The sequence below is a fragment of the Erinaceus europaeus genome, chromosome 11 (genome assembly GCF_950295315.1).
Source record: "Erinaceus europaeus chromosome 11, mEriEur2.1, whole genome shotgun sequence".
Lineage (NCBI taxonomy): Eukaryota > Metazoa > Chordata > Mammalia > Eulipotyphla > Erinaceidae > Erinaceus > Erinaceus europaeus.
In genome coordinates this window covers 115,595,790-115,619,612 of record NC_080172.1, presented here as the reverse complement: position 1 = coordinate 115,619,612, position 23,823 = coordinate 115,595,790, and the positions used below count along the sequence as shown (strand labels likewise).

General features: G+C 49.2%; 1 protein-coding gene and 1 long non-coding RNA gene across 3 annotated transcripts in view; both read left to right on the top strand.

Annotated features, from left to right (window-relative positions):
* Window positions 1-4,959: 4,959 nt before the first annotated feature.
* Window positions 4,960-7,219, top strand: LOC132541165 (uncharacterized). Its single transcript, XR_009552332.1, has 3 exons — window positions 4,960-5,151; window positions 5,280-5,389; window positions 6,471-7,219. It is a non-coding gene; the product is annotated as an uncharacterized LOC132541165 (long non-coding RNA).
* Window positions 7,220-7,382: 163 nt separating this feature from the next.
* SPATA21 (spermatogenesis associated 21) overlaps window positions 7,383-23,823 on the top strand; it is a 30,803-nt gene continuing 14,362 nt past the window's right edge. For both annotated transcript variants that reach the window (XM_060200884.1, XM_060200883.1), the window contains exons 1-6: window positions 7,383-8,138; window positions 10,520-10,668; window positions 15,239-15,458; window positions 18,240-18,559; window positions 20,845-20,893; window positions 22,963-23,384. In XM_060200884.1, coding sequence (XP_060056867.1) covers window positions 7,974-8,138; window positions 10,520-10,668; window positions 15,239-15,458; window positions 18,240-18,559; window positions 20,845-20,893; window positions 22,963-23,384 — 1,325 coding nt within the window. In that variant the 5' untranslated portion in view covers window positions 7,383-7,973. The remainder of the gene's footprint in view (window positions 8,139-10,519; window positions 10,669-15,238; window positions 15,459-18,239; window positions 18,560-20,844; window positions 20,894-22,962; window positions 23,385-23,823) is intronic.

Here is a 23,823-nt window from a genome sequence, read left to right as displayed (position 1 = left end):
TCAATCTCCAGCACCACCATAAGCCAGAGCTGAGCAGGGCTTGTCATTTTTAGCAATCGGAGAAGTGCAAATTAAATTCATGGTAAGATATCACTTTATAGTCATACCATCTAGGATGACTAGAATTGTTAAAAATACACTCTATTTGCGCAAAGCGCAGGGTCTGGCATAAAAGTCCTGGTTTGAGCCCCCGGCTCCCCACCTGCAGGGGAGTCGCTTCACAGGTGGTGAAGCAGGTCTGCAGGTGTCTGTCTTTCTCTCCCCTTCTCTGTCTTCCCCTCCTCTCTCCATTTCTTTCTGTCCTATCCAACAACGAACAACATCAACAATGGCAATAATAATAACCACAACGAGGCTACAACAACAAGGGCAACAAAAAGGGGAAAAAATGGCCTCCAGGAGTGGTGGATTCATTGTGCAGGCACCGAGCCCAGAAATAACCCTGGAGAGAAAAAAAAAATACACTCTATTTACTCTACTTAGAAACTTTTTATTATCTTTATTTATTGGATAGAGACAGCCAGAAATCAAGAAGGAAGGGGTGATAGGGAGAGAGGGGCTGGGTGGTGGCACACCTGGTTGAGTGCCCATGTTACAATGTACAAGGTCCCCGGTTCAAGCCCCCGGTTCACACCTGTAGGGGGAAAGCTTCACAAATGGTGAAGCAGGGCTGCAGGTGTCTCTTTGTCTCTCTCCCTCTCTATCTCCCCTCCCTCTCAATTTCTGGCTGTCTCTATCTATTAGATAAATAAAGACAATAAATTTTAAAAAGAGAGAGGGAGACACACCTGCAGCCCTGCTTCACTATTCATAAAGTTTTTTCCTGCAGGTGGAGACTGGGGGCTTAAACCTGGATCCTTGTGCATTGTAACATGTGCACTCTACCAGGTGAGCCACCACCTGGCCCCAATTTGCTGTTTTTTTGTTTGTTTGTTTGTTTGTTTTTTACTAGAGCACTGATCAGCTCTGGTTTGTGGTGGTGTGGGGGGTTGAACCTGGGGCCTCAAAGCCTCAGGCATGAGTCTTTTGCAGAACCAGTATGCTATCTCCCCAGCCCAAGATGACCAGGATTTTAAAAGAATGATAATAAGAGGTAGTTTAGAATGTGGAGGAATTGGAACTCTCAGGGCCTGTTGGTCAGACTGTAACATGCTGCCATTCCTTTGGAAAACACTTGGTGAGCCCTTCCCCCCATCACTAGCCACAGTCACCACCTGAATGAGCAGTTCACTCACAGCTCTAAGTGCCTGAGACTGTAGGGAAATTGTGAGGATATATATGGTTGAGCATGGTGTGGGACCTCCTATTAAAATATGGGAGTCTGGATGGCACGGCCTTTTCCTATTAGTCTCTCTCTACTTGAGATTGAGCATGGAGGGAAAACGACCACCAGGAAATGTCTCCTCTGTCAGCCTCCCTGCTTCACAAAGACCCTGCATGCAGCCCATTTCCTTGTTCTCAAACCAGCTGGTTCGTTGACTCAGAAGTTAACAGAAGTCCATCTTCTTTGATCCTACACGGCCCACACATCATTGTCCTGCTCTGTCAAACTACAACCAAGAACATCCTCTTTACTCCTCCACCTCCTCTGGCCCTTCTCATCCTACATGCTCTATCTCCTCTCTTAAGGCTCCTCTCTGTCTGCTAGTTATTGATAACCACTTCCTTCGTTCCTTTGATCAACTAAACCCCTTGTTCAACATTTACTAGAGATGCTCTAACCTTTTGTCAACCCTCCATTTCTCTTTGTCCCTCTTCTCCAAAACCATATATAGAATGGATAACTTGCTTCCTCCTACAACCCCTTATAAACCCTGCTTTTCTGTTCAATAAATAGGTTGCCCATTAGACAAGTCCCCAGGTCGTCGGCCATAGAGAGAGGCCTGTATAGCTCCACCCCTGCTGCCCCGGAACATTCTCTTAGGCCCCCGCACCTGGTGCACAACAGAGCGGGTAAGCCGGGAGTTTGTGCCCGGGAAAGAGGCGCCCCCCCAAAAAAAAAAAAAAAACCCGACATGAGATAAAAGAAAACAGATGCCCCCACAAAAAGTTGCACACAGATATTAAGATATATTGCACACAGCATTAATCTTAGTATACCTCGAAGTAGAAACAACTCAAAAGTCTGTGAACGAATGAATGAATAAGGACAGGGATAGAGAGCATAGTGGTTATGCCAAGAGACTCTCAGGCCTGAGGCTCCGAAGTCCCAGGTTCGATCCCTCACACTACCATAAGACAGAGCTGAGCAGTGCTCTGGTAAAAAGAAAGAAAAGAAAATGAATAAATATACAAGATGCTGTAGGGGCCGGGTGGTGGCACACCTGGTTAAGCACTCACATTACAGTGTGCAAGGACCCAGGTTCAAGCCCCTGGTCCCCACATGCAGGGGGAAAGCTTCATGAATGGTGAAACAGGGCTGCAGGTGTCTCTACCTCTCTACCTCTCAATTTCTCTCTGCCTCCATTCAACTATATATATATATATATATATATATATATATATATATATATATATATATAATGATAAAATGCTGTAAAGTTATCATAAAAAGGAATGGTGCCCTGATAAAATGTTCCTGTGCTAAGTGAAGGAGGCGAGACACCCAGGGCCACCTATCATCTGATCCCACTCCTATGGAATGTCCAGAAAGGGCAAAGTTGTAGAGACTGACCAAGAGATTAGCGGTGGCCTAGAGCTGGGTGTGGGGTGACAGTGAAGGGACGAGGGGTCTCTGGGATGGTGAACACTGTTCTGGGGTTGGGATGATGACCACAGGACTCTGTGCGTAGACTTCTTCTAGCGTTTGCCCTTCTTCCGTAGCCAGTCCACAGCGTCAGGTTGAGCCTGATGTCAAGTTTCGAGACCTCCTTTGAATCTGGAGAGGTGGCAGTCGTTGACTATGTGGGTCATAGTCTGTCTGGAGCCGCAGGGGCAGTTCGGGTCGTCTCTGGCTCCCCAGCGATGGAACATAGCGGCGCACCGGCCATGGCCTGTTCGATAGCGATGGAGGAGGGCCCAATCATAACGTGCTAGGTCAAAGCCGGGTTGAGGCTCGCAGGGGTCTGTGATGAGGTGTTTGTTCTTGACCTCAGCTGACTGCCAACTGTTTCCAAGAGTCTGGAGCAGAGAAGTTCAGTGTAGGCGTAGGGGACCAGATTGGGTGACAAGACGTCAAGCGTTGGACACGGTGGGCAAAGATATCCGCGTATATTGGCAGGTCCGGTCGAGCGTAGACGTGGGAAATGAACTTAGATGATGCTGCATCCCGACGAATATCTGGCGGGGCGATGTTGCTAAGAACTGGCAGCCATGGAACCGGGGTGGAACGGATGGTTCCAGAAATGATCCTCATGGATAGTGCATAGACTAAGAGTCAGTGAATCATACCCTTTATTTTTGGGGTTGTCGGGAACATTGTGGTGCATTTTGGCATAGAAGAACATGTCATGGGGCCGGGTGGTGGGGCACCTGCTTGAGCGCATGTGCTACAGTGCGCAAGGACCCAGGTTTGAGCCCCTGGTCCCCACCTGCTGGGGGGAAAGCTTTGCAAGTGGTGAAGTAGTGCTGCAGATGTCTGTCTCTCTCCCTTTTTTTAAAATTTATTTTTAAAAGGAGACATTAACAAAATCACAGGATAAAAAGGGTATAACTTCATACAATTCCCACCACCAGATCTCTGTATCCCATCCCCTCCCCTGACAGCTTTCCCATTCTCTATCTCTCTGGGAATATGGACCCAGGGTCACTGTGGGACGCAGAAGGTGGAAGGTCTGGCTTCTGTAATTGCTTCCCCATCTCCCTTTTCTCTCTTGATTCCTGGCTGTCTCTATCCAATAAAGAAAGATAATTTTCAAAAATTTTTAATTATTTATTTTACCTTTTGTTGCCCTGGTTGTTTTATTGTTGTTGTAGTTATTATTGTTGTTGGTGTCGTCATTGTTGGATAGGACAGAGAGAAATGGAGAGAGGAAGAAGACAGAGAGGGGGAGAGACAGACAGACACCTGCAGACCTGCTTCACTGCCTGTGAAGCGTCCCCTGCAGGTGGGGAGCCGGAGGCTCAAACTGGGATCCTTGAGCCGGTCCTTGCACTTTGAGCCACCTGCGCTTAACCCGCTGCGCTATTGCCTGACTCCCAATTAAAAAAAAATTTTTAAATGTCATGACTTTTTAGACAAGCCAACATTCGTTTGTTTACTTTAGTCATCACCAGGCGTCACCTGTCCAGGATGGTGACGTTTTCATATAGAGACAAAGAAGCAGAAAGAGGGAGACAGAGGGAGACAGAGGGAGACAGAGAGAGACAGAGAGAGACCACAGCACCAAAGCTTTTTCCAGTGTAGTGGTGACCGGGATCAAGTGTGGATCGCGCACACGGCTGGCCAAGCAGCGCACTATTCAAGTGAGCTATTTTGCTGCCCTGAGTTGTACCCTTCACACGGGTGAGCTATGTGGTGTGAGAATGTCATCTCAACAAACATTTTTTTTTTAATATTTAATTTTTTTTGTTATCTTTATCTTTTATTTACTGGATAGAGACAGCCAGAAATCGAGAGGGAAGAGGGTGATAGAGAGGGAGAGACTGAGAGACACCTGCAGCCCTGCTTCACCTCTTGCAAAGCATTCCCCCTGCAGGTGGGGACCAGGGGCTCGAACCTGGGTCCTTGTGCACTGTAACATGTGCGCTCAACCAGGTGCGCCACCACCTGGCCCCTCTCAACAAACTGTTAACCAAAAAGCGTGCTGTGCTCAGAAAGGGGTACAGCCTGCACCGGCCACCCCAACCCCATCCTGAAAGCCTGTGTCTTTCCGGGGATTGCAAGGCTCTGAGCTCCGGGTGGGGCGGATCTCCTCTGGGACCTGTGTCCACGTGCTGCTTCAGCCTTTAGAATACTGTGAGGGGCGAGGATTCTGAGGTGGAGACAGCGGACAATGGGGGGCGTGTTTAAAAGGCCTGTGGGGACCCCACCCCTGTGGCAGAAAGACTCAGAGTGAAGCGGAATGCTAGGACTCCTAAAGGGAGAGAGGCAGTCCGAGGGAAGGAAGGGTTCTTGGCACAGCGCTGACTTCTCTGGGCCAAGTGAGAGCCCAGACCCTTTGGAGACTGGGACTGAGCCTTGGTGAAGCGCCACCGGGGAGCTGAGCTGAGGTCTCTGCTGTGGGGGTGTGGAGCTGCCTGCGGGAAGGACCCAGGCGGGCAGAGAAGGCAAGGTTGGAAGGAGAGGGGAGGAAGGTGTGGGTCAGCAAGTCTTAGAGGCACCTCTTCTGCGTTCCCAGTAACCCATGCCAGTCACGAGAACACTCAGTGCCAACACATGCCAGCTTGTCTGTTAAACAACTGTTGATTCGATGAGCAGATGGCTGACTTGAGCTTCTTGGGAGGCAAGGTACAAGGGTGTGACGAGTGGTTTGGGGCATCGGACAAGCCTGTATTTTTTTTTGTTTTATTTTATTTTATTTTCCCTCCAGGGTTATTGCTGGGCTCGGTTCTTGCACCACGAATCTACTGCTCCTGGAGGCTATTTTTTCCCCTTTTGTTGCCCTGGTTGTTTTATCATTGTTGTGGTTACTATTATTATTGTTATTGATGTCATTGTTGTTGGATAGGACAGAGAAATGGAGAGAGGAGGGGAAGACAGAGGGGGGGGAGAAAGACACCTGCTTCACTGCTCATGAAGTGACTCCCCTGCAGGTGGGGAGCCGGGGGCTCGAACTGGGGTCCTTCCGCTGGTCCTTGTGCTTTGCGCCACCTGAGCTTAACCCGCTGCGCTACCACCAGACTCCCTATTTATTCATTTTTGTTTGATAGGACAGAGAGAAATTAAGGAGGGAAGGGGAGATAGAAACTTCCCTCATGGAGGTAGGCATGAGGGGCTTGAATCTGGGTCCTTGTATGGTCCTTATACTTGGTACTGTGTACAGTCACAAGGTACACCCCAGCCCGGCCCGTACATATGTTTTTGTTTTTTTTTAATATTTTATTTTATTTATTTATTCCCTTTTGTTGCCCTTGTTGTTTTATTGTTGTAGTTATTATTGTTGTCGTCGTTGCTGGCTAGGACAGAGAGACATGGAGAGAGGAGGGGAAGACAGAGAGGAGGAGAGAAAGACAGACACCTGCAGACCTGCTTCACCGCCTGTGAAGCGACTCCCCTGCAGGTGGGGAGCCTGGGGCTCGAACCGGGATCCTTATGCCGGTCCTTGTGCTTTGCGCCACCTGCGCTTAACCCGCTGCTCTACCGCCCGACTCCCCCGTACATATGTTTAAGGTTGATCATTTTTATGAGGGAGGGAGAGAGAGAACCAGAGCATCACTCTGGCATGTGCGGTGCTGGGGCTCAAACTCGGGACCTCAGGCTTAAGAGTCCAGTGGCTTACCTACTGTGCTGTCTCCTGGGCCACCAGCTGTATAGTATTGGACAACAAACAGGGACCCTCCAAGCCTCATTTTCCTTGTCATGAAAACAGGATTGAGCTCGCTGACTTCACAGGCTGGTGAGGAGAAGACTGCTACATGCAAACATGCCCAGCAAATAGAAGCTTCCTGCATGGATGCTGGCTTGCCTCCTTCTTTGAAAGTGAAGTGCCACCCTCAAGAGCTTCAAGGGCACAAGGTCTCACTGGTGTCTGTGTGTGTGTGTGTGTGTGTGTGTGTGTGTGTGTGTGTGTGTGTGTTGTGCTGACCCTGTGATGATCCTGGGGGGCGGATGGGCAGTATGGCAAAGATTACTTTTTTTTTTTTAAGTGTTTATTTATTGATTAGAGAGAAAGATAGGAACAGAGAGATAAAGAACCAAACATCACTCTGGTACATGTGCTGCCAGGGATTGAACTAAGGACCTCAAGCATTAGAATCTAATGTTTTAAACACTGTTCCACCTCTTGGATCACTTTTTTTTCCCCCTCCAGTGTTATTGCTGGAGCTTGATGCCAGCCCCTACGAATCCACTGCTCCTGAAGGCCATTTTTCCTATTTTGTTGCCCTTGTTATTGTTATTATTGTTGCCATTGCTGTTGTTGTTGTCAGATAGGACAGAGAGAAATGGAGAGAGGAGGGGGAGACAGAGAGGGGGAGAGAAAGACAGACACCTGCAGACCTGCTTCACCGCCTGTGAAGCGACTCCCCTGCAGGTGGGGAGCCGGGGGCTCGAACCAGGATCCTTATGCCGGTCCTTGTGCTTTGCGCCACCTGCGCTTAACCCGCTGCGCTACAGCCTACCCCCCACTCTTTTTTAAGTCTTTTTTTTTTAATTAAATTGACTTATTTATTATTGGATAGAGACAAATTGAGAGGGGAGGGGGAGATAGAGACAGACAGAGAGACCCCTGCAGCTCTACTTCACCACTCAGGAGGCATTCTCCCTGCAGGTGGGGACCAGGGGCTTGAACCCAGGTCCTTGCGCCCTGTAGTGTGTGTGCTTAATCGGGTGCACCACGGCCTGGCCTCTGCAAAGATGACACTTTGGAAATGCAGCAAGAATGGAAAGTCTGTGGGTCTTGGAGATCTGCTGATTGCGGCTGAGTTTCTGCTCTGTGAAGTTGAACCTCTGCTTGACTTCCTAAGACCTGCTCTTTCTTCCTCTCCTCCCATCTCTCTCTCTCTCTCCTCCCTCTCTCCCTCTCTTTGTAGGGCAGGGAGAAACTCAGAAGGCACAGGGAGATAAGGAGGGAGGGCAGTGGTAGCACTGCTTCGTCACTTATGTACCTCCTTCCCACGCAGGTGGGAGCCAGGGTCTAGAACCCACATCCTCACATAAGGTGACAGGTGGCTCAGCCACATAGGCCACTGCCTGGCTCTGGCCTGACAGTTGTGAGCATCAGGGAGCACATGTGGCTGTCCTGTGCCAGCCCGGGTGCCGCCTCTGCCCCTGAGCCGGGCTTTCTGCACCGCAGGCTCTGCACGGGCTGCCGAGTGACGGTTCCCGGCTTGCTGGAGCAGGTTGGTATTCTCCTGTGGGAGCGCCACGGCTGATGCCACCACCTGTCGCCCCGGTCAGCCCCGGTACAATGGACAACAGGAGCGGCCAGGTGTTCGAGGAGGCTAGGATCAAGATGCTGGAGGTCCAGCCAGGTCCTGGCTTGAGGGCCATGGACAAGAGAGCTGGCGTTGAGTCTAGTATGTTCGACATCAGCCAGGTGAGACCTACCATGTACCTCACGTTCTAACTCCCTCCACTCCTCTTCCCTCCGGTGCCAGCTTCCTCCCCAGTGGCTTTCATTAAAACTGGGGGCTAGGGGTCGGGCGGTAGCACAATGGGTTAAGTGCAGGTGGCGCAAAGCGCGAGGACCGGTGTAAGGATCCTGGTTCGAGGCCCCGGCTCCCCACCTGCAGGGGAGTCGCTTCACCGGCGGTGAAGCAGGTCTGCAGGTGTCTGTCTTTCTCTCCCCCTCTCTGTCTTCCCCTCCTCTCTCCATTTCTCTCTGTCCTATCCAACAACAATAACAATGACAATAATAACCACAACAAGGATAAAACAACAAGGGCAACAAAAGAAAAATAAAAGCCCCCGCAAATTGGGCAGTAGTGCAGCGGGTTAAGTACATGTGGCACAAAGCACAAGGACCGGCGTAAGGATCCCGGTTCAAGCCCCCAGCTCCCCACCTGCAGGGGAGTCGCTTCCCAGGCGGTGAAGCAGGTCTGCAGGTGTCTATCTTTCTCTCCCTCTCTCTGTCTTCCCCTCCTCTCTCCCATTTCTCTCTGTCCTATCCAACAATGATGACATCAACAACAATAATAACTACAACAATAAAACAACAAGGGCAACAAAAGGGAAAATAAATAAATATAAAAAAAAATTGTTAAAGCCTCCAGGAGCGGTGGATTCATGGTGCAGGCACTGAGCCCCAGCAGTGGAGGCCAAAAAAAAAAAAAAAACCAAAAAACTAGGGGGTAGATAGCCTCATGGTTATGCAAAGAGATGTTCATGCCTGAGACTCCAGAATCCCAGGTTCAGTCCCCTGTATCACCATAAGCCAGAGCTGAGAAGTGCTCTGGTGAGAGAGAGAGACAGGCATTCAGGGTTTGGGAAGTGTAGCCCATCCTGCAGAGCAAATGCCATCCCAAACTCAGGAGTTACGGAGACAGTCCCTTCAGTCTGACAACTTGTGATTTCTGTGCTTAACCCAATGCACCACCGTGCAGCCTCTAGTCTGAGAACTTGGGACAAGCCCTTGAGGTTGTGTCATGGGCATCTCTCTCTCTCTCTCTCTCTCTCTCTCTCTTTTTCTCCAGGGTTATCGCTGGGTCTTGGTGTCAGCACTGAATCCATGACTCCTGGCAGCTATTTTTTCCATTTTATTGGATAGGACAGAGAAATTGAGAGAAGAGGGGAAGGGAGAGAGGGAGAGAGAGAAAGATAGATACCTGCAGACCTGCTTCATTGCTTATGAAATGTATCCCTTCAGGTGGGGAGTGGGGGCTTGAACTTGGGTCCTTGCATGTACTTCTGCATAGTACTATATGTGCTTAACTGGGTACGCCACTGCCTGGCTTTTATCTCTCTCTTTATCTCTCTCTCTTTTTAAAAAAATATTTATTTATTGCCTTTTGTTGTCTTTGTTGTTTTATTGTTGTTGTTTTATTGTTGTTGTTCTTATTAATGTCATCATTGTTGGATAGGACAGAGAGAAATGGAGAGAGGAGGGGAAGACAGAGAGGGGGAGAGAAAGACAGACACCTGCAGACCTGCTTCACCGCCTGTGAAGTGACTCCAGACCTGCTTCACTGCCTGTGAAGCGACTCCCCTGCAGGTGGGGAGCCGGGGGCTTGAACCGGGATCCTTACATATGGTCCTTGCGCTTTGCCCCATGTGCGCTTAACCCACTGCACTACCGCCTGGCTCCCCTCTCTTTTTTAGCCTCCACAGTTATTGCTGGGCCTCAGTGATTGCACTACGAATCCACTGCTCCTGGAGGCCATTTTCCCCCCATTTTTGTTGCCCCTGTTGTTGTTATTGTTATTGCTGCTATTGTTGGATAGGACAGAGAGAAATGGAGGGAGGAGGGGAGACAGAGAGGAGGAGAGAAAGACAGAGACCTGCAGACCTGCTTCACCACTTGTGAAGCCACTCCCTTGCAGGTGGGGAGCTGGGGGCTCAAACTGGGATCCTTATGCCGGTCCTTGCACTTTGCACCACGTGCGCTTAACCTGCTGCCTAACCCCCCCTTTTTCTCTTTAAGATTTTATTTATTGATTAATGAAAAAGAGGGCGGAGGGTAGAAAGCATAATGGTTCTGCAAAGAGACTTTCCTGCCTGAGGCTCCAAAGTGTCAGGTTCAGTCCTGACACTTTAAATGACACTTCCCGGACACCTCTCTCTCTTCCTTTCTCTCTCTCTCTCTCTCCATATATATATTTAAACCAGAGCACTGTTCAATTTTTTTTTTTTAGCACTGTTCAATTGTTGTTTAAGCTGCTACAGAGAATTGAACCTGGGACTTTAGAGCCCCAGGCATGAGAGTCTCTTTGCAGAACCACTATGCTGTCTCCCTGACCTGCAGTGGCATCTCTGTTCCAGGTGATTCTAGATGCTGCGGAGATGGGCAGTGAAATGCAGCCCTCATTAACTCTGGGGGAGCCGGAGAAGAGGTCTGGGCACATAGACATGTCGGAGGAGGACTCCCCAGCACCCAGGACCCAGGAGCAGAGGCATTTGGCAGAAGCAGGGTGAGATGGGGGGGGGGGGGCTTCCAGAGGACAAATTCAGGTGAAAACCCCTGCCAGCTCACCCAATTTGGGAAAAGAGAGAAAACGCTCAGCCTGAGGCGGGTGCTACCCACACCGACACAGAGCTTCTCTCGCTTCGAGAAGCAGACCAGGTCTCTGGTAACGAGACCACGGCCTCCTCTGTGTCTTACTCAAGGGAGGCTACGTGCCTTGTTCTGCCATAAGCCCTTGTTCCTATAACTGCCTGGTGCCAGGTCCACTTTCAAGGTTTAGTCACTGGTTAAAAGGCAAAATATTGATTCGATCTGAAGAGAAACCAGAGTGTTAAGTCCCAGCTTTAACGCCACTGAATTAATAATGAAAAAGAAGATAAAAGACACTGAGACGCAGAAATGCACCCGTATGTGGCAGTGCTGCCATTGTTTTCTAAATACTTTGTATATTTGGGAACTCACAGAATGTCTTTTTAAAAATATATATTTAATTCCTTTTGTTGACCTTGTTGTTTTCTTGTTGTAATCATTGTTGTTATTGATGTCATTGTTGTTGGATAGGACAGAGAGACATGGAGAGAGGAGGGGAAGACAGAGAGGGGGAGAGAAAGACAGACACCTGCAGACCTGCTTCACCGCCTGGGAAGCGACTCCCCTGCCGGTGGGGAGCCGGGGGCTCGAACCGGGATCCTTGTGCTGGTCCTTGCACTTTGTGCCATGTGCGCTTAACGCTGTGCTACCGCCCGACTCCTGAGGATTTTTTTTTTTTTTTTTTTTTTTTGCCTCCAAGGTTATTGCCGGGGCTTGGTGCCTGCACCATGAAGCCACTGCTCCTGGAGGCCATTTTTCCCTTTTGTTAACCTGGTTGTTTTACCATTGTTGTGGTTATTATTATCATTGTTACTGATGTCATTGTTATTGGATAGGAAAGAGAGAAATGGAGAGAGGAGGGGAAGACAGAGAGGGGAGAGGAAGACAGACACCTGCAGACCTGCTTCACCGCCGGTGAAGCGACTCCCCTGCAGGTGAAGAGCCAGGGGCTCGAACCGGGATCCTTACGCCGGTCCTTGAGTTTTATGCCACATGCCCTTAACCTACTGCGCTACCACCTGACTCCCCTGAGGATGTATTTTTAAGAAGAAGAGAAATAAAGGAAAGAAGGAGGGAAGAGGGCAGGGGTAGATAGCATAATGCTGATGCAAATAGACTCTCATATCTGAGGCTCCAAAGTCCCAAGTTCAATCCCCTGCACCACCATAAGCCAGAGCTGAGCAGTGCTCTGGTAAAAAAATAAAAAATAATAATAATTTAGAAAAAGGAGGGGAGGAAGAAGAGGGGGCAGGTGGTGATGTACCCAGTTAAGTTCTGCCAGTCCCTGTTCAGGGCGCCATTTGCCGGGCCGAGCTAGCTTCGCGGGCGGGAGACAGACGACCAGGGACACAGCGTCTCGTTTATTAGTCAGATCCATCGCCTTTTATGCATCTCTTCACCAGAAGTGACAAGGGAAAGGAAATGACTAGGAGAGGGGGCGGAGCAAAAAAAGAGTGCAAACAGAACATAGAAAGCTTCCATCTAACCAGTGGGGATGAAACCAATCCCCTGCAGGCAGGGCGGGACCCAGGTAAACAGTGATGATGTAAACAGACCACATCCTAAGTAATACAAGCAAACCTAATGTGATGATCAGAACAGAAGGTCTGATAAGCAGAATTTAGAAGCAAACCAACAAAGTTCGAATAGTACGAAGCACAAGGACACTCACAAGGATCCTGGTTCAAGCCCTCGGCTCCCCACCTGCAGGGGAGTCTCTTCACAAGTGGCGAAGCAGGTCTGCGGGTATCTATCGTTCTCTCCCCCCCTCTGTCTTTCCCATCCCTCTTTATTTCTCTCTGTCCTATTCGACAATAATAACTACAACAATAATAACAATAACAACAAGGGCAACAACAACAAAAAACATTTCCACATAACTGCTTCCACGACGTGGCAGTTTGTTTAAATTGCCTTACAACTGTCTTTACCTGCCTTCCTCCACTTCTAGAAATGTTCGCCGAGGAGATGATTGAAGATTTTGGGAGCATTTTATATACAAAGATTTTCACTGTTACATTGTTTTTTTATATTTATTTATTTATTTATTCTCTTTTGTTTCCCTTATTGTTTTATTGTTGTTGTTATTGATGTCGTTGTTGGATAGGACAGAGAGAAATGGAGAGAGGAGGGGAAGACAGAGAGGGGGAGAGAAAGACAGACACCTGCAGACCTGCTTTACCACCTGTGAAGTGACTCCCCTGCAGGTGGGGAGCCGGGGGCTCGAACCGGGATCCTTACACCGGTCCTTGCGCTTTGCGCCACGTGCGCTTACTGTTACATTATTTTAAGCACCAAAAAGCTTTTGGAAAGCCGGTGTTCTATATCTACCCACAGTAGGGGTATTGTTATATAAACTGATGGCCTGTAACCTATGGAGCTTTGCATTTCCATTTTAAAATTTTTGTTTATGTTATTGGGTAGAGACTAAGAGAAAGTGAGATGGGAGGGGGAGGCAGAGGGAGAGAGACAGAGAGACACTCGCAGCACTGCTTCACCACTTGTTAAACGTCCACCCTGCAATTGGGAGCCAGGGGCTTGAACCCGGGTCCTTGCGCCCTGTCATGTGTGACTGACCAGCTGTGCTGCCGCCTGGCCCCCTTTGAGCTCTGCATTTTCATTGTAGAAATATGTTTGAGGGGCTGGAGAGGCAGCCCACCACATAGAGGCCCAGTCCTTCCCTTGCTGTGTGTGGTCCAGCTTCGAGCCCCAGTAACGGGGTTGCCACAGCAAAGGCTTGACATAGTGTGGGACGGCTGGCAGGGTGAACCCAGGGCTGTGGTGTCTCCCGCTCTTTCAGCCTCTGACTGACTGAAAAAGTCAGCCCTAGCCCAGGAGCCATGATTACACATGTGTGAGTTCTGGTCACTTACACACACACACACACACACACACACACACACACACACACACACTGCATATTTATGGAGGATATTTGGCATGAGAAAAAAATATATAGTATTAATTGGACAGAAATTATAGAATCACATATGCAACACAATTATAACTATGAAAAGTTATGTGATTATTTGAAGATGATAATTAAATCACTTAGATATGGGTGTAGGGATGTGGCCTGGGAGGTAGTACAGTGGGTTCAGTATACCAGAGTGGTCCTCTGGTTCTCTCTCTCTCTCAATAATCTTTTATTTATTTATTTATTTATTTTTCCCTTTTGTTGCCCTTGTTTTTAACAGTGTTGTTGTTATTGATGTCGTCGTTGTTAGGACAGAGAGAAATGGAGAGGGGAGGAGAAGACAGAGAGGGGGAGAGAAAGACAGACACCTGCAGACCTGCTTCACCGCCTGTGAAGAGACTCCCCTGCAGGTGGGGAGCCGGGGGCTCAAACCGGGATCCTGACGCCAGTCCTTGCGCTTTGTCCCATGTGCGCTTAACCCGCTGCGCCACCGTCCAACTCCCCTCTCTCAATAATCTACCTATTTCCTTAGGATGAGCCTGGAGGAAGTACTCCAGAATGTTAAAGTGAGCTCAGACATCATCAAGTTCTGAGCTGTCAACTCGCTAATGACCCTGGACTCTAGCCTCTCTGAATCCCAGTTCGCTCCACCCTTTCTAGACAACAGGAAATAAGGATAAAATTATTATACCTTACTCCTGTCAACACTGACACATAAGACAAATGAGGCCTTCCTATTTCTCTCCCAGATGTTAAATATGCCCCTGAGGTGTGCTTAACCCTGTGCAAATGCTTTGAGAGAACGAGTAAGTATAAGAATGTAAAACTGGGGGCTGGACAGTGGTGCACCTGGTTAAGCGCACATAGTATTAAGAACAAGGACCCCCGCAAAGATCCAGGTTCGAGCCCCTGCTCCCCTCCTGCAGAGCGAAGCTTCATGAGCAGTGAAGCAGGTCTGTGGGTGTCTGTCTTTCTCTCCCCTTCTATACCTTCCCCTCCCCTCTCAATATCTCTCTGTCCTATCCAATTAAAAAATGGACAAAAAAAAAAAATAGCCACCAGGAGCAGTAGATTCGTAGTGTAGGCACTGAGTCCCAGTCATAACCTTAGAGGTAAAAAAAAAAAAAAAAAAAAGGAGGGAGTTGTGCAGTAGTGCAGCGGGTAAAGCGCAGGTGGCGCAAAGTGCAAGGACTGGATTAAAGATCCCAGTTCGAGCCCCCGGTCCCAACCTGCAGGGGGAGTCTCTTCACATACGGTGAAGCAGGTCTGCAGGTGTCTATCTTTCTCTCCCCCTCTCTGTCTTCCCCTCTCTGCATTTCTCTCTGTACTATCCAACAACAACAATAATAACTACAATAAAGCAAGGGCAACAAAAGGAAATAAATATATATTTTTAAAAAAGGAATGAATAAATGTTCTCCAGGAGCCATGGATTCATGGTGCTAGCACTGAGCCCCAGGGATAACCATGAGGGCAAAAAAAAAAAAACCAAAAAAAAAAACCCAACATACATATATAAAAAACTGTGCTCCCTCTGGAAGCTGACGTGTCCCTGTGTCTATTCCCCCAGGAAGAAGAAGTCATCCTGCCCCCCCCCGAAAGGACCCAGGGAGCTTCAAACAGGGCTGGATCAGACCAGCGCAGGAAGTGACCCCGCGGCTTTGCCCACCGGTGCACCTGCAGCTAACAAAAGGCTGCAGAACCAGGGTGTGGAGGAGGAGGCTGAGGACCAGCTGGGGAGCCCACAGAGCCCAAGGACCCTGGAGGCGCAAGCCACTGAGAGCTTCGAGGTGGTTTTCCTGGGGCTGGGGCTGGGGCTGGGGCTGGGGCTGGGGCTGGGGCTGGAGGGCTGGAATGGTGTGCGCACGGGGAAGTTGGAAGAGCTCCCGGGGTCCCCATCCTGATGGACATATGTCCATGCCTCCCTGTGCCCTGGGGTCATGTCAGATCTTTGTGGGTCACTAAGAAATTCCAGCTCCTTTTTTTTTTCTCCAAATATTTTATTTATTTTAAAAATATTTTATTTTTTATTCCCTTTTGTTGTGCTTGTTTTATTGTTGTAGTTATTATTGTTATTGTTGTTGGATAGGGCAGAGAGAAATGGAGAAAGGAGAGGAAGACAAGAGAGGGGGAGAGAAAGACACCTGCAGACCTGCTTCACCGCCTGTGAAGCGACTCCCCTGCAGGTGGGGAGCGGGGGCTCGAACTTGCTTCCTTAAGCCTGTCCTTGCGCTTCACGCCACGTGTGCTTAACCCGCTGTGCTAACGCCCGACTCCCCAAATATTTTATTTATTATTGAGAAACATAAGAGGAGAGGGAGAGAGAGAGACAGAGAGAGAAAACGAACCAGGGGATCACTCTGGCTCATGCGCTACTGGGGATCAAACTTGGAAAGAAGCTCGTGATTGAGAGTCCAGCACTCAACCCACTGCACTACCTCCCAGGCCATGGCCACATGGGTCTTCATGTGTGCTGTGAACTGAGAGACAGCTTGGGCCCTTCTCCTGTTGAATTTGTACCATGGTATTCTGCTTGCTAAGCCATATCCCCAGCCACTCCCTGGGACCTGGGAAGTCTTATTAAAAGAGGAATCTCTCTCCTCACATTCTCCAGATTTTCTTCTTTTCTTCCCTCCAGGGCTATCAGTGTCTGCATTATGAATCCACTGCTCCTGGAGGCCATTTTTTCCTATTTTGTTGCCCTTGCTGTTGTTGTTGTTGTAGTTATTATTGTTGAATAGGACAGAGAGAAATCAAGAGGAATGGGAAAGACAGGGGGCCGGGGAGAGAAACATAGACACCTGCAGACCTGCTTCACCACTTATGAAGCGACTCCCCTGCAGGTGGGGAGCCAGGGGCTCGAACCGGGATCCTCACGCCGGTCCTTGAGCTTTGCACCATGTGCGCTTAACCTGCTGCGCTACCGTCTGGCCCCCCTTTCATTTTACCTTTACAAAATTATATAGAAAATGACTTTGAAGGGAGCAGGTGGTGGTACACCTGGTTAAGCACTTACATTATAGTTCATAAGGACCCAGGTTCAAGCCCCTGGTCCCCATCTGCAGGGGGAAAGCTTCACGAGTGGTGAAGCAGGAAGCAGGGCTGCAAATACCTCTCGGTCTCTTTCCCTCTTTTTTTTTTTTTTTTTTTTCTCTTGAGCACTGGCTTATGGTGGTGTAGGGGACTGAACCTTAGACTTCAGAGCCTCAGGCATGAGAGTCTCTTTGAATAACCACTACACTGTCTATCCCTGCCCTCTCTTCCCCTCTCTATCACCCCTTCCCCTCTCAATCTCTCTTTTTCTTTTCCTTTTCTTAAATTTTTTTTTATCATCTTTATTTATATATTGGATAGAGAAAGCTGGAAATTGAGAGAGGGAAGGGGGTATAGAGAGGGAGAGGACAGAGAGACACCAGCAGCCCTGCTTCACCACTCATGAACCTTTTCCCCTGCAGGTGGGGACCAGGAGCTCGAACCTGGATCCTTGTGCACTGTAATATGTGCACTCAACCAGGTGCGCCACCACCTGGCCCCCTCTCTTTTTAAAAAAATTTAAAAATATATTTATTTATTCCCTTTTGTTGCCCTTGTTGTAGTTATTGATGTCATTGTTGTTGGATAGGACAGAGAGAAATGGAGAGAGGAGGGGAAGACAGAGAGGGGGAGAGAAAGACAGACACCTGCAGACCTGCTTCACCTGCAGGTGGGGAGCCGGCGGCTGGAACCGGGATCCTGATGCCGGTCCTTGGGCTTTGGCACCACGTGTGCTTAACCAGCTGCGCTACAGCCCGACTCCCTTTCTTTCTTTCTTTCTTTCTTTCTTTCTTTCTTTCTTTCTTTCTTTCTTTCAACCAGAGCACTGCTCAGCTTTGGCTGATGGTGGTACAGGGGATTGAACCTGGGACTTTGGAGCCTCAGGTATGAGAGTCTCTTTGCATAACCATTATGCTGTGTATCCCTCCCTGCCCAATCTCTGTTTCTATTCAATAATAAATAAATAAAAGTATTTAAAAAGAAAGGGAAGAAAGTGACTTTGAGTGGTCTGGGAGGTGGCGCAATGGATAAAGTACTGGACTCTCAAGCATATGGTCTCAAGTTTAATTCCAGGCAGCATGTGTACCAGAGTGATGTCTGGCTCTTTCTCTCTCTTCTCCTTTCTCATTATTAATAAATAAATAAAATCTTTAAAAATATATAGAAAGAAAGAAAGAAAGGAAAATATATGTTCAGGAAGTGGTGCGGTAGATAAAACATCAGACTCTCAAGCATGAGGTTCTGAGTTCAGTCTCCGGCGGTACATGTTCCAGTGTGATATCTGGTTCTTTCTCTCCTCCTATCTTTCTCATAAATAAAATCTTTAAAAAAAGAAAAAAAGAAAATGTCTTTGAGTGGGCCAAGCCTCCTGTATGATTTTCTCATCTCTCAAATTGGAGGGAGGTGTGGAGGGAGCCCGCTCTGTCTTCAGGGTGTGTTAGGAGAACTCAGGCATCTGGACCAGCTGTGTCTGACAGCCGGCCCCTCAGTGTCACGGTTCAGCCGGACTCCTCGCCGTGGTTTCTTGTCCTTGGCAGGGCCGGGCGTGTCATCCCACTCCAGGTCCCCAAGCAGAAAATGGGGCAGATGTAGTCCAGCTGACAGAGCCTTGCTGCACCTTGGACTGCGGTGGACAGCAGCCGAGAGACCGGGCCCCCAAGGAGACAGGTGCCCCACAGATGAGGCCACAGGAGACACCGTCGGAGCCTGAGCCAGGAGAGCTTGAGAACGGTTCCCAGGACGTGACGGCCCCAGCGCCCACAGCAATTCAGAAGGAAGAAACTGCCGACTGCTGCTCACTTCCCACGCCAGGATCCCACGCAGTCCCTCTCCCCGACGCTCTCCTGCCGAGTTCTGGGTGAGGGTGATTCTACAAGGAATGCCTCCTCCCTGCTGTGACACGTTGGGTCCAAGTCAGTTCTGTTTGGATCTCAGTTTCTGCATTTGTGCACTAGCTCTAACACCAAAATTCTTTTCTTCCTCCTCTTCCTCATAAATAGTTTGTTTATTTATTTTTTTTACCAGAGCACTGTTCAGTTCCTGCTGGTGGTGGTGCTGGGATTGAACCTGGGACTTTCAGTGCCTCAGGCTTGAAAGTTTGTTTGGATGACCATTATGCTTTCTGTTATTATTACTATTATTTTTAAATCTTTATCTGTTGCATAGAGACAGTCAGAAATTGAGAGGGAAGGGGGTGATAGAAAGGCAGAGACAGAGAGACACCTGCATCCCTGCTTCACCACTTGTGAAGCTTTCCCCCTGCAGGTGGGGACCAGGGGCTCGAACCTGGGTCCTTGAGCACTGTAGTGTATGTGCTTAACCAGGTGCGCCACCACTTGGCCTCGACCATTATGCTTTCTACCCATCCCTTTTTTCTTTTTTTTTTTTTTTAAAGATTATTTATTTATTTATTCCCCTTTGTTGCCCTTGTTGTTTTATTATTGTTGTTAATGATGTTGTTGGATAGGACAGAGAGAAATGGAGAGGAGGGGAAGACAGAGAGGGGGAGAGAAAGACAGACACCTGCAGACCTGCTTCACTGCCTGTGAAGCGACGACCCTGCAGGTGGGGAGCCGGGGGCTCGAACCGGGATCCTTACGCCGGTCCTTGCGCTTGTGCCACGTGCGCTTAACCCGCTGCGCTACCATCTGACCCCCCCATTCCTTTTTTTTTTGGCTTTTTTCTTTCTTTTTTTCCTTTTATCAATGAGGAGATTTAATTTATTTACTTATTCCCTTTTTTTGGCTTTTTTCTTTCTTTTTTTCCTTTTATCAATGAGGAGATTTAATTTATTTACTTATTCCTTTTTTTTTGGCTTTTTTCTTTCTTTTTTTCCTTTTATCAATGAGGAGATTTAATTTATTTACTTATTCCCTTTTTTTTTTTTCTGCCACCAGGGTTACCACTGGGGCTCAGCGCTGGCACTGTGAATCTACTGCTCCCAGCGGCCTTTTTTTCCTTCCTTCCTTTTTCTTCTTCTATTTTTTATTGGATAGGAAACAGAGAAATTGAGAGGGATGGGGGATAGAGAGAAAGAGAGACAGACAGACACTTGCAGACCTGCTTCACTGCTCATGAAGCTCCCCACTCCACCCCTGCAGGTGGGGAGCGAGGGCTCAAACCTGGATCCCTGTGCATGGTGATGTGGGCACTTAATCCAGTGCTTTACCACCTGGCCGGCACCCTATTTGTTATTTATTTATGTGTTTATTTTGTAAAGATTATATTTATTTATGAGAAAGACAGGAGGAGAGAGAAAGAACCAGACATCACTCTGGCACATGTGCTGCTGGGGATCGAACTCAGGACCTCGTGCTTGAGAGTCCAAAGCTTTATCACTGTGCCACCTCCCGGACCACGTTTATTTATTTTTTAATGAGAGAGAGAGAGAGAGAGAGGGGAAAGGAGCAAGAGACCAGAGCACTGCTCATCTCTGCTTATGACAGAGCTGGAGATTGAGCCTGGGACCTAAGTGCCTTTTTTTTTTTCCCTATGGTCTTGCCTTCTCTCTCTCTCTCTCTCTCTCTCTCTTTCTTTGTCTCCAGGGTTATTGCCGCCCAGCCCCCCTTCTGTTCTTTTCCTAGTCACACCTACACTTATTACTACTTCCAAATGTCCTTCCTTTTTCCCTCTTTTCTCTCTGGGTCCTGATGGAATTGGGGTTCAGAGTCCTCTGGTCATCTTCCCCTGACATGTCTCCCCCTCTGGGAGTATGGACCCCAATTCTTTCTGGGGAGCAGAAGGTGGGAGGTCTGGTTTCTGTCATTGCTTCTCCACTGAACATGGGTGTTGACAGGTGGATCCCCACCCCCAGCCTGTCTCTGTCTTCCCCTAATGGGGCAGGGCTCTAGACATGGGCATTGTCAGGTAGACCCATACCTCCAGCCTATTTCTATCTTCCCCTAGTGGGGCAGGGCTCTGGACATGGGTGTCGGCAGGTGGATCCATCCCCCAGCCTGTTTCCATCTTCCCCTATCCGCATGGAGATCTAAGAGAATGAGGGGGCCCTCTGAGATGAGGTTATCAGGAGGGAGAGGCTTGGGTGCTGGTCTCGAGTATCTGGGAAGACTAAGAGATTGTGGGTACTAGGTCAAGCCTTGAGATGAGCCCCTTCCCCACTGTGAGGATTTCTCCCTTGTTCAGGGGTAAACCTGTGGAGCCTCAGCCAGCACCAGTACCTGCTTCTCCACCAGTAAGTAGAGTCGTGATGGAAATGGGGGGGGAGGCAGGGGGAGGCAGGGGAAGGAGTTGAGGGAGACGCAGGATGGCCTTTGGAGTCAAACTAGGCGAGGCAGGAGAGTGTGATGGGTCCCGAGCCATGGCTTTTGCACACCAGTGTGAATTTCTTCTGACCACTCGCCCTCCATCCACTCGAAGCCCCTGGAGACACGGGAGGCTGCGGCAGCCCCAGCCCAGCTCTGCCAGCTGCTAAGTTTTTGGGTCTGACTGGGTAGCCTGTTAATCCACAACCCTCATTTGCCTGGGCCTCCTGCTGCTGTATTTACTGGCCAAACCCCAGCCTTAGCTGGACCCCAAAAATTCACTTCCCCTCTTCCTGCACCTGAGTAGTTCGCCAAGTTGGAGCGAAACTCTGTTTCAACGACAGGCTTTGGTTCTTATTTGCGGAGCTGACGTCAGAGGCTCCTGGCTGCACCCTGACCATGTGCACCCCTCCACCACCCCCACCCCTGTTCACTCGGGGTGTCACAGGACAGCACTGCTTCTCATGCTGACGTGGGAGCTGTGTGAACTGTTGTCTGTGTCCATCAACTGCTGTGCTGTGCTGTGCCCGCCTCCACTAATTCATCACGCACTCCCTCTGCTCCCAGTCTCCATTTCTGCGGGGGTCATTCCCTTCCCTCTCGCAAACACTGGGGAGTCCCACCGCACACGGGAGTGGCGCAGCAGAGAGAGTGACTGCTTTGCAAATGTGGAACCCAGGGTTCAAGCCCCAGCACTGCGTGTAACTGGAGTGGTGTTTTGGCTTTGGCGTCTCACTCTCGGTCTGATACGGAACTTTTTTGGCGTCATATTAAATAAATAAGCAAGCAAGCAGAGAACAGGGATTGTGGTCAGAGGAGTTCTTAATGTCAGGAGAGGTTTCTTCTCAGAAGATCATACGGGGCCAGGTGGTGGCGCACCTGGTTGAGCGCACACATTACACTGCTCAAGGACCCAGGTTCAAGCCCCTGGTCCCCACCTGCAGGGGAAAGCTCCACGTGTGGTGAAGCAGGGCTGCAGGCGTCTCTCTGTCTCTATTCCTCACTGTTTTGAGCTGCGTGCGCTTAATCCGGTGCACTACTGCCCGACTCCCGTTCTCCTCACTCTCTCAATGTGTTTTTTTTTTTCTGCCTCTAGGGTTATTTATTGCACTATGAATCCACTGCTCCTGGCAACCATTTTTTCCATTTTATAGAATAGGACAGAGAGAAATTGAGAGGGGAGGGGGAAATAGAAAGGGAGAGAGTCAGAAAGACACCTGGACACCTGTAGACCTGTTTCACCACTAGTGAAACTTTCCCCCTGAAGGTGGAGATCCAGGGCTTGAACCGGGATCTTTGCGAGGGTCCTTGTGTTTTGTACTGAGTACACTACCAGCGGCACCCCTTATTATTATTTTTATTATTTATTTATTGGATAGAGACAGCCAGAAATTGAGAGGGAAGGAGGTGATAGAGAGGAAGAGAGACAGAGAGATACCTGTAGCACTGCTTCACCACTTGCAAAGCTTTCCCCCTGCAGGTGGGGACCAGGTGCTTGAACCCGGGTCCTTGCGCACTGTAACAGGTGCGCTCAACCAGGTGTGTCACCATCTGGCCCCTCTCTATCCCTCTCTGTCTCCCTCCTCCATCTCAATTTCTCTCTGTCTCTATCCAATAATAAACATTTAAAATTTTATTATTATATTTATTTATTCCCTTTTGTTGCCCTTGTTTTATTGTTGTAGTTGTTATTGATGTCGACATTGTTGGATAGGACAGAGAGAAATGGAGAGAGGAGGGGAAGACGGGGGGGGGAAGATAGACACCTGCAGACCTGCTTCACCGCCTGTGAAGCGACTCCCCTACAGGAGGGGAGCCGGGGGCTCGAACCGGGATCCTTATGCCGGTCCTTGCACCACCTGTGCTGGGAGGTGTTTTCTAAGAAGCCAGAGAGCAGGGGAAGCATTGTGAATAGACCTTGGAGAGTAGGGAAGAGAAACGTGGGGGGACAGTCTGGCCGGGGGGCTCCCGGCTTCCTGTCCGTCCCATCCTGTCCTAGGTGGTGAAGGACTCTGAAGAGTGGAGGTCGCTGGACGATGTGCAGAAGCAGCCTCAGCCCCCCACGCTAACCACCATGGCCCAGAGCCTTAAGACCACCTGCCAGGGCTTCATGAAGTGCTTGCTGGAGGTGGAAGAAGAGGAAGCCATGATTCGAAGGGCCACTAAAGCCCGGGCCCTGCAGAACCGGAAGTCCCCCAGGACCCTGACCCCCATGCCCACCTCTACCCTGGCTGGCAACTCAGCCCCAAGCCTGCCTAAACCTCCCAACTCAGCACCTGCCACAGCCCCATCCTGGGTCCGGCCGCCGGCCCCTGGGCCTATTCCTGCCTCCATAGGGGCCCTCGTCCCGGCCTCCTCCCCAGATATGAGCTGGAGAAGGATGGAATTCTTACAGCAGAACTATGAGAGGAGCCTGGCACGGTAGGGGCATCCCAGAAAGGACACGGGAGATGGCAGTCATGTCCTACTGTCCCTGACATCTCTTGGCCAGATTCTTTTTCCTGCCCTGTTCCCCGTAGGTCCCCTGGCTACATCCCTGGTCATCTTCCCTCGAGTCTCACTTCCTAGATCCCATTTCCTAGATCCCATTTCCTAGATCCCATTTCCTAGATCCCATTTCCTAGATCCCATTTCCTAGATTCCCATTTTCTGACTCTGTTATCGTTCTTTCCCTATTTTGCATTTATTCAGTATTTTGCTGTTTGTTATTATTATTTTTTTTTTTAAAACCAGAGCGCTGCTCAGCTCTGGCTTATTATGGCGGTGCTGGGGACTGAACCTGGGACTTCAAACACTTGAAACTCAGGCTTGAAAGTTGATTGCATAACCATTCTACTGTCTCCTCAGTCCTATTTACTAT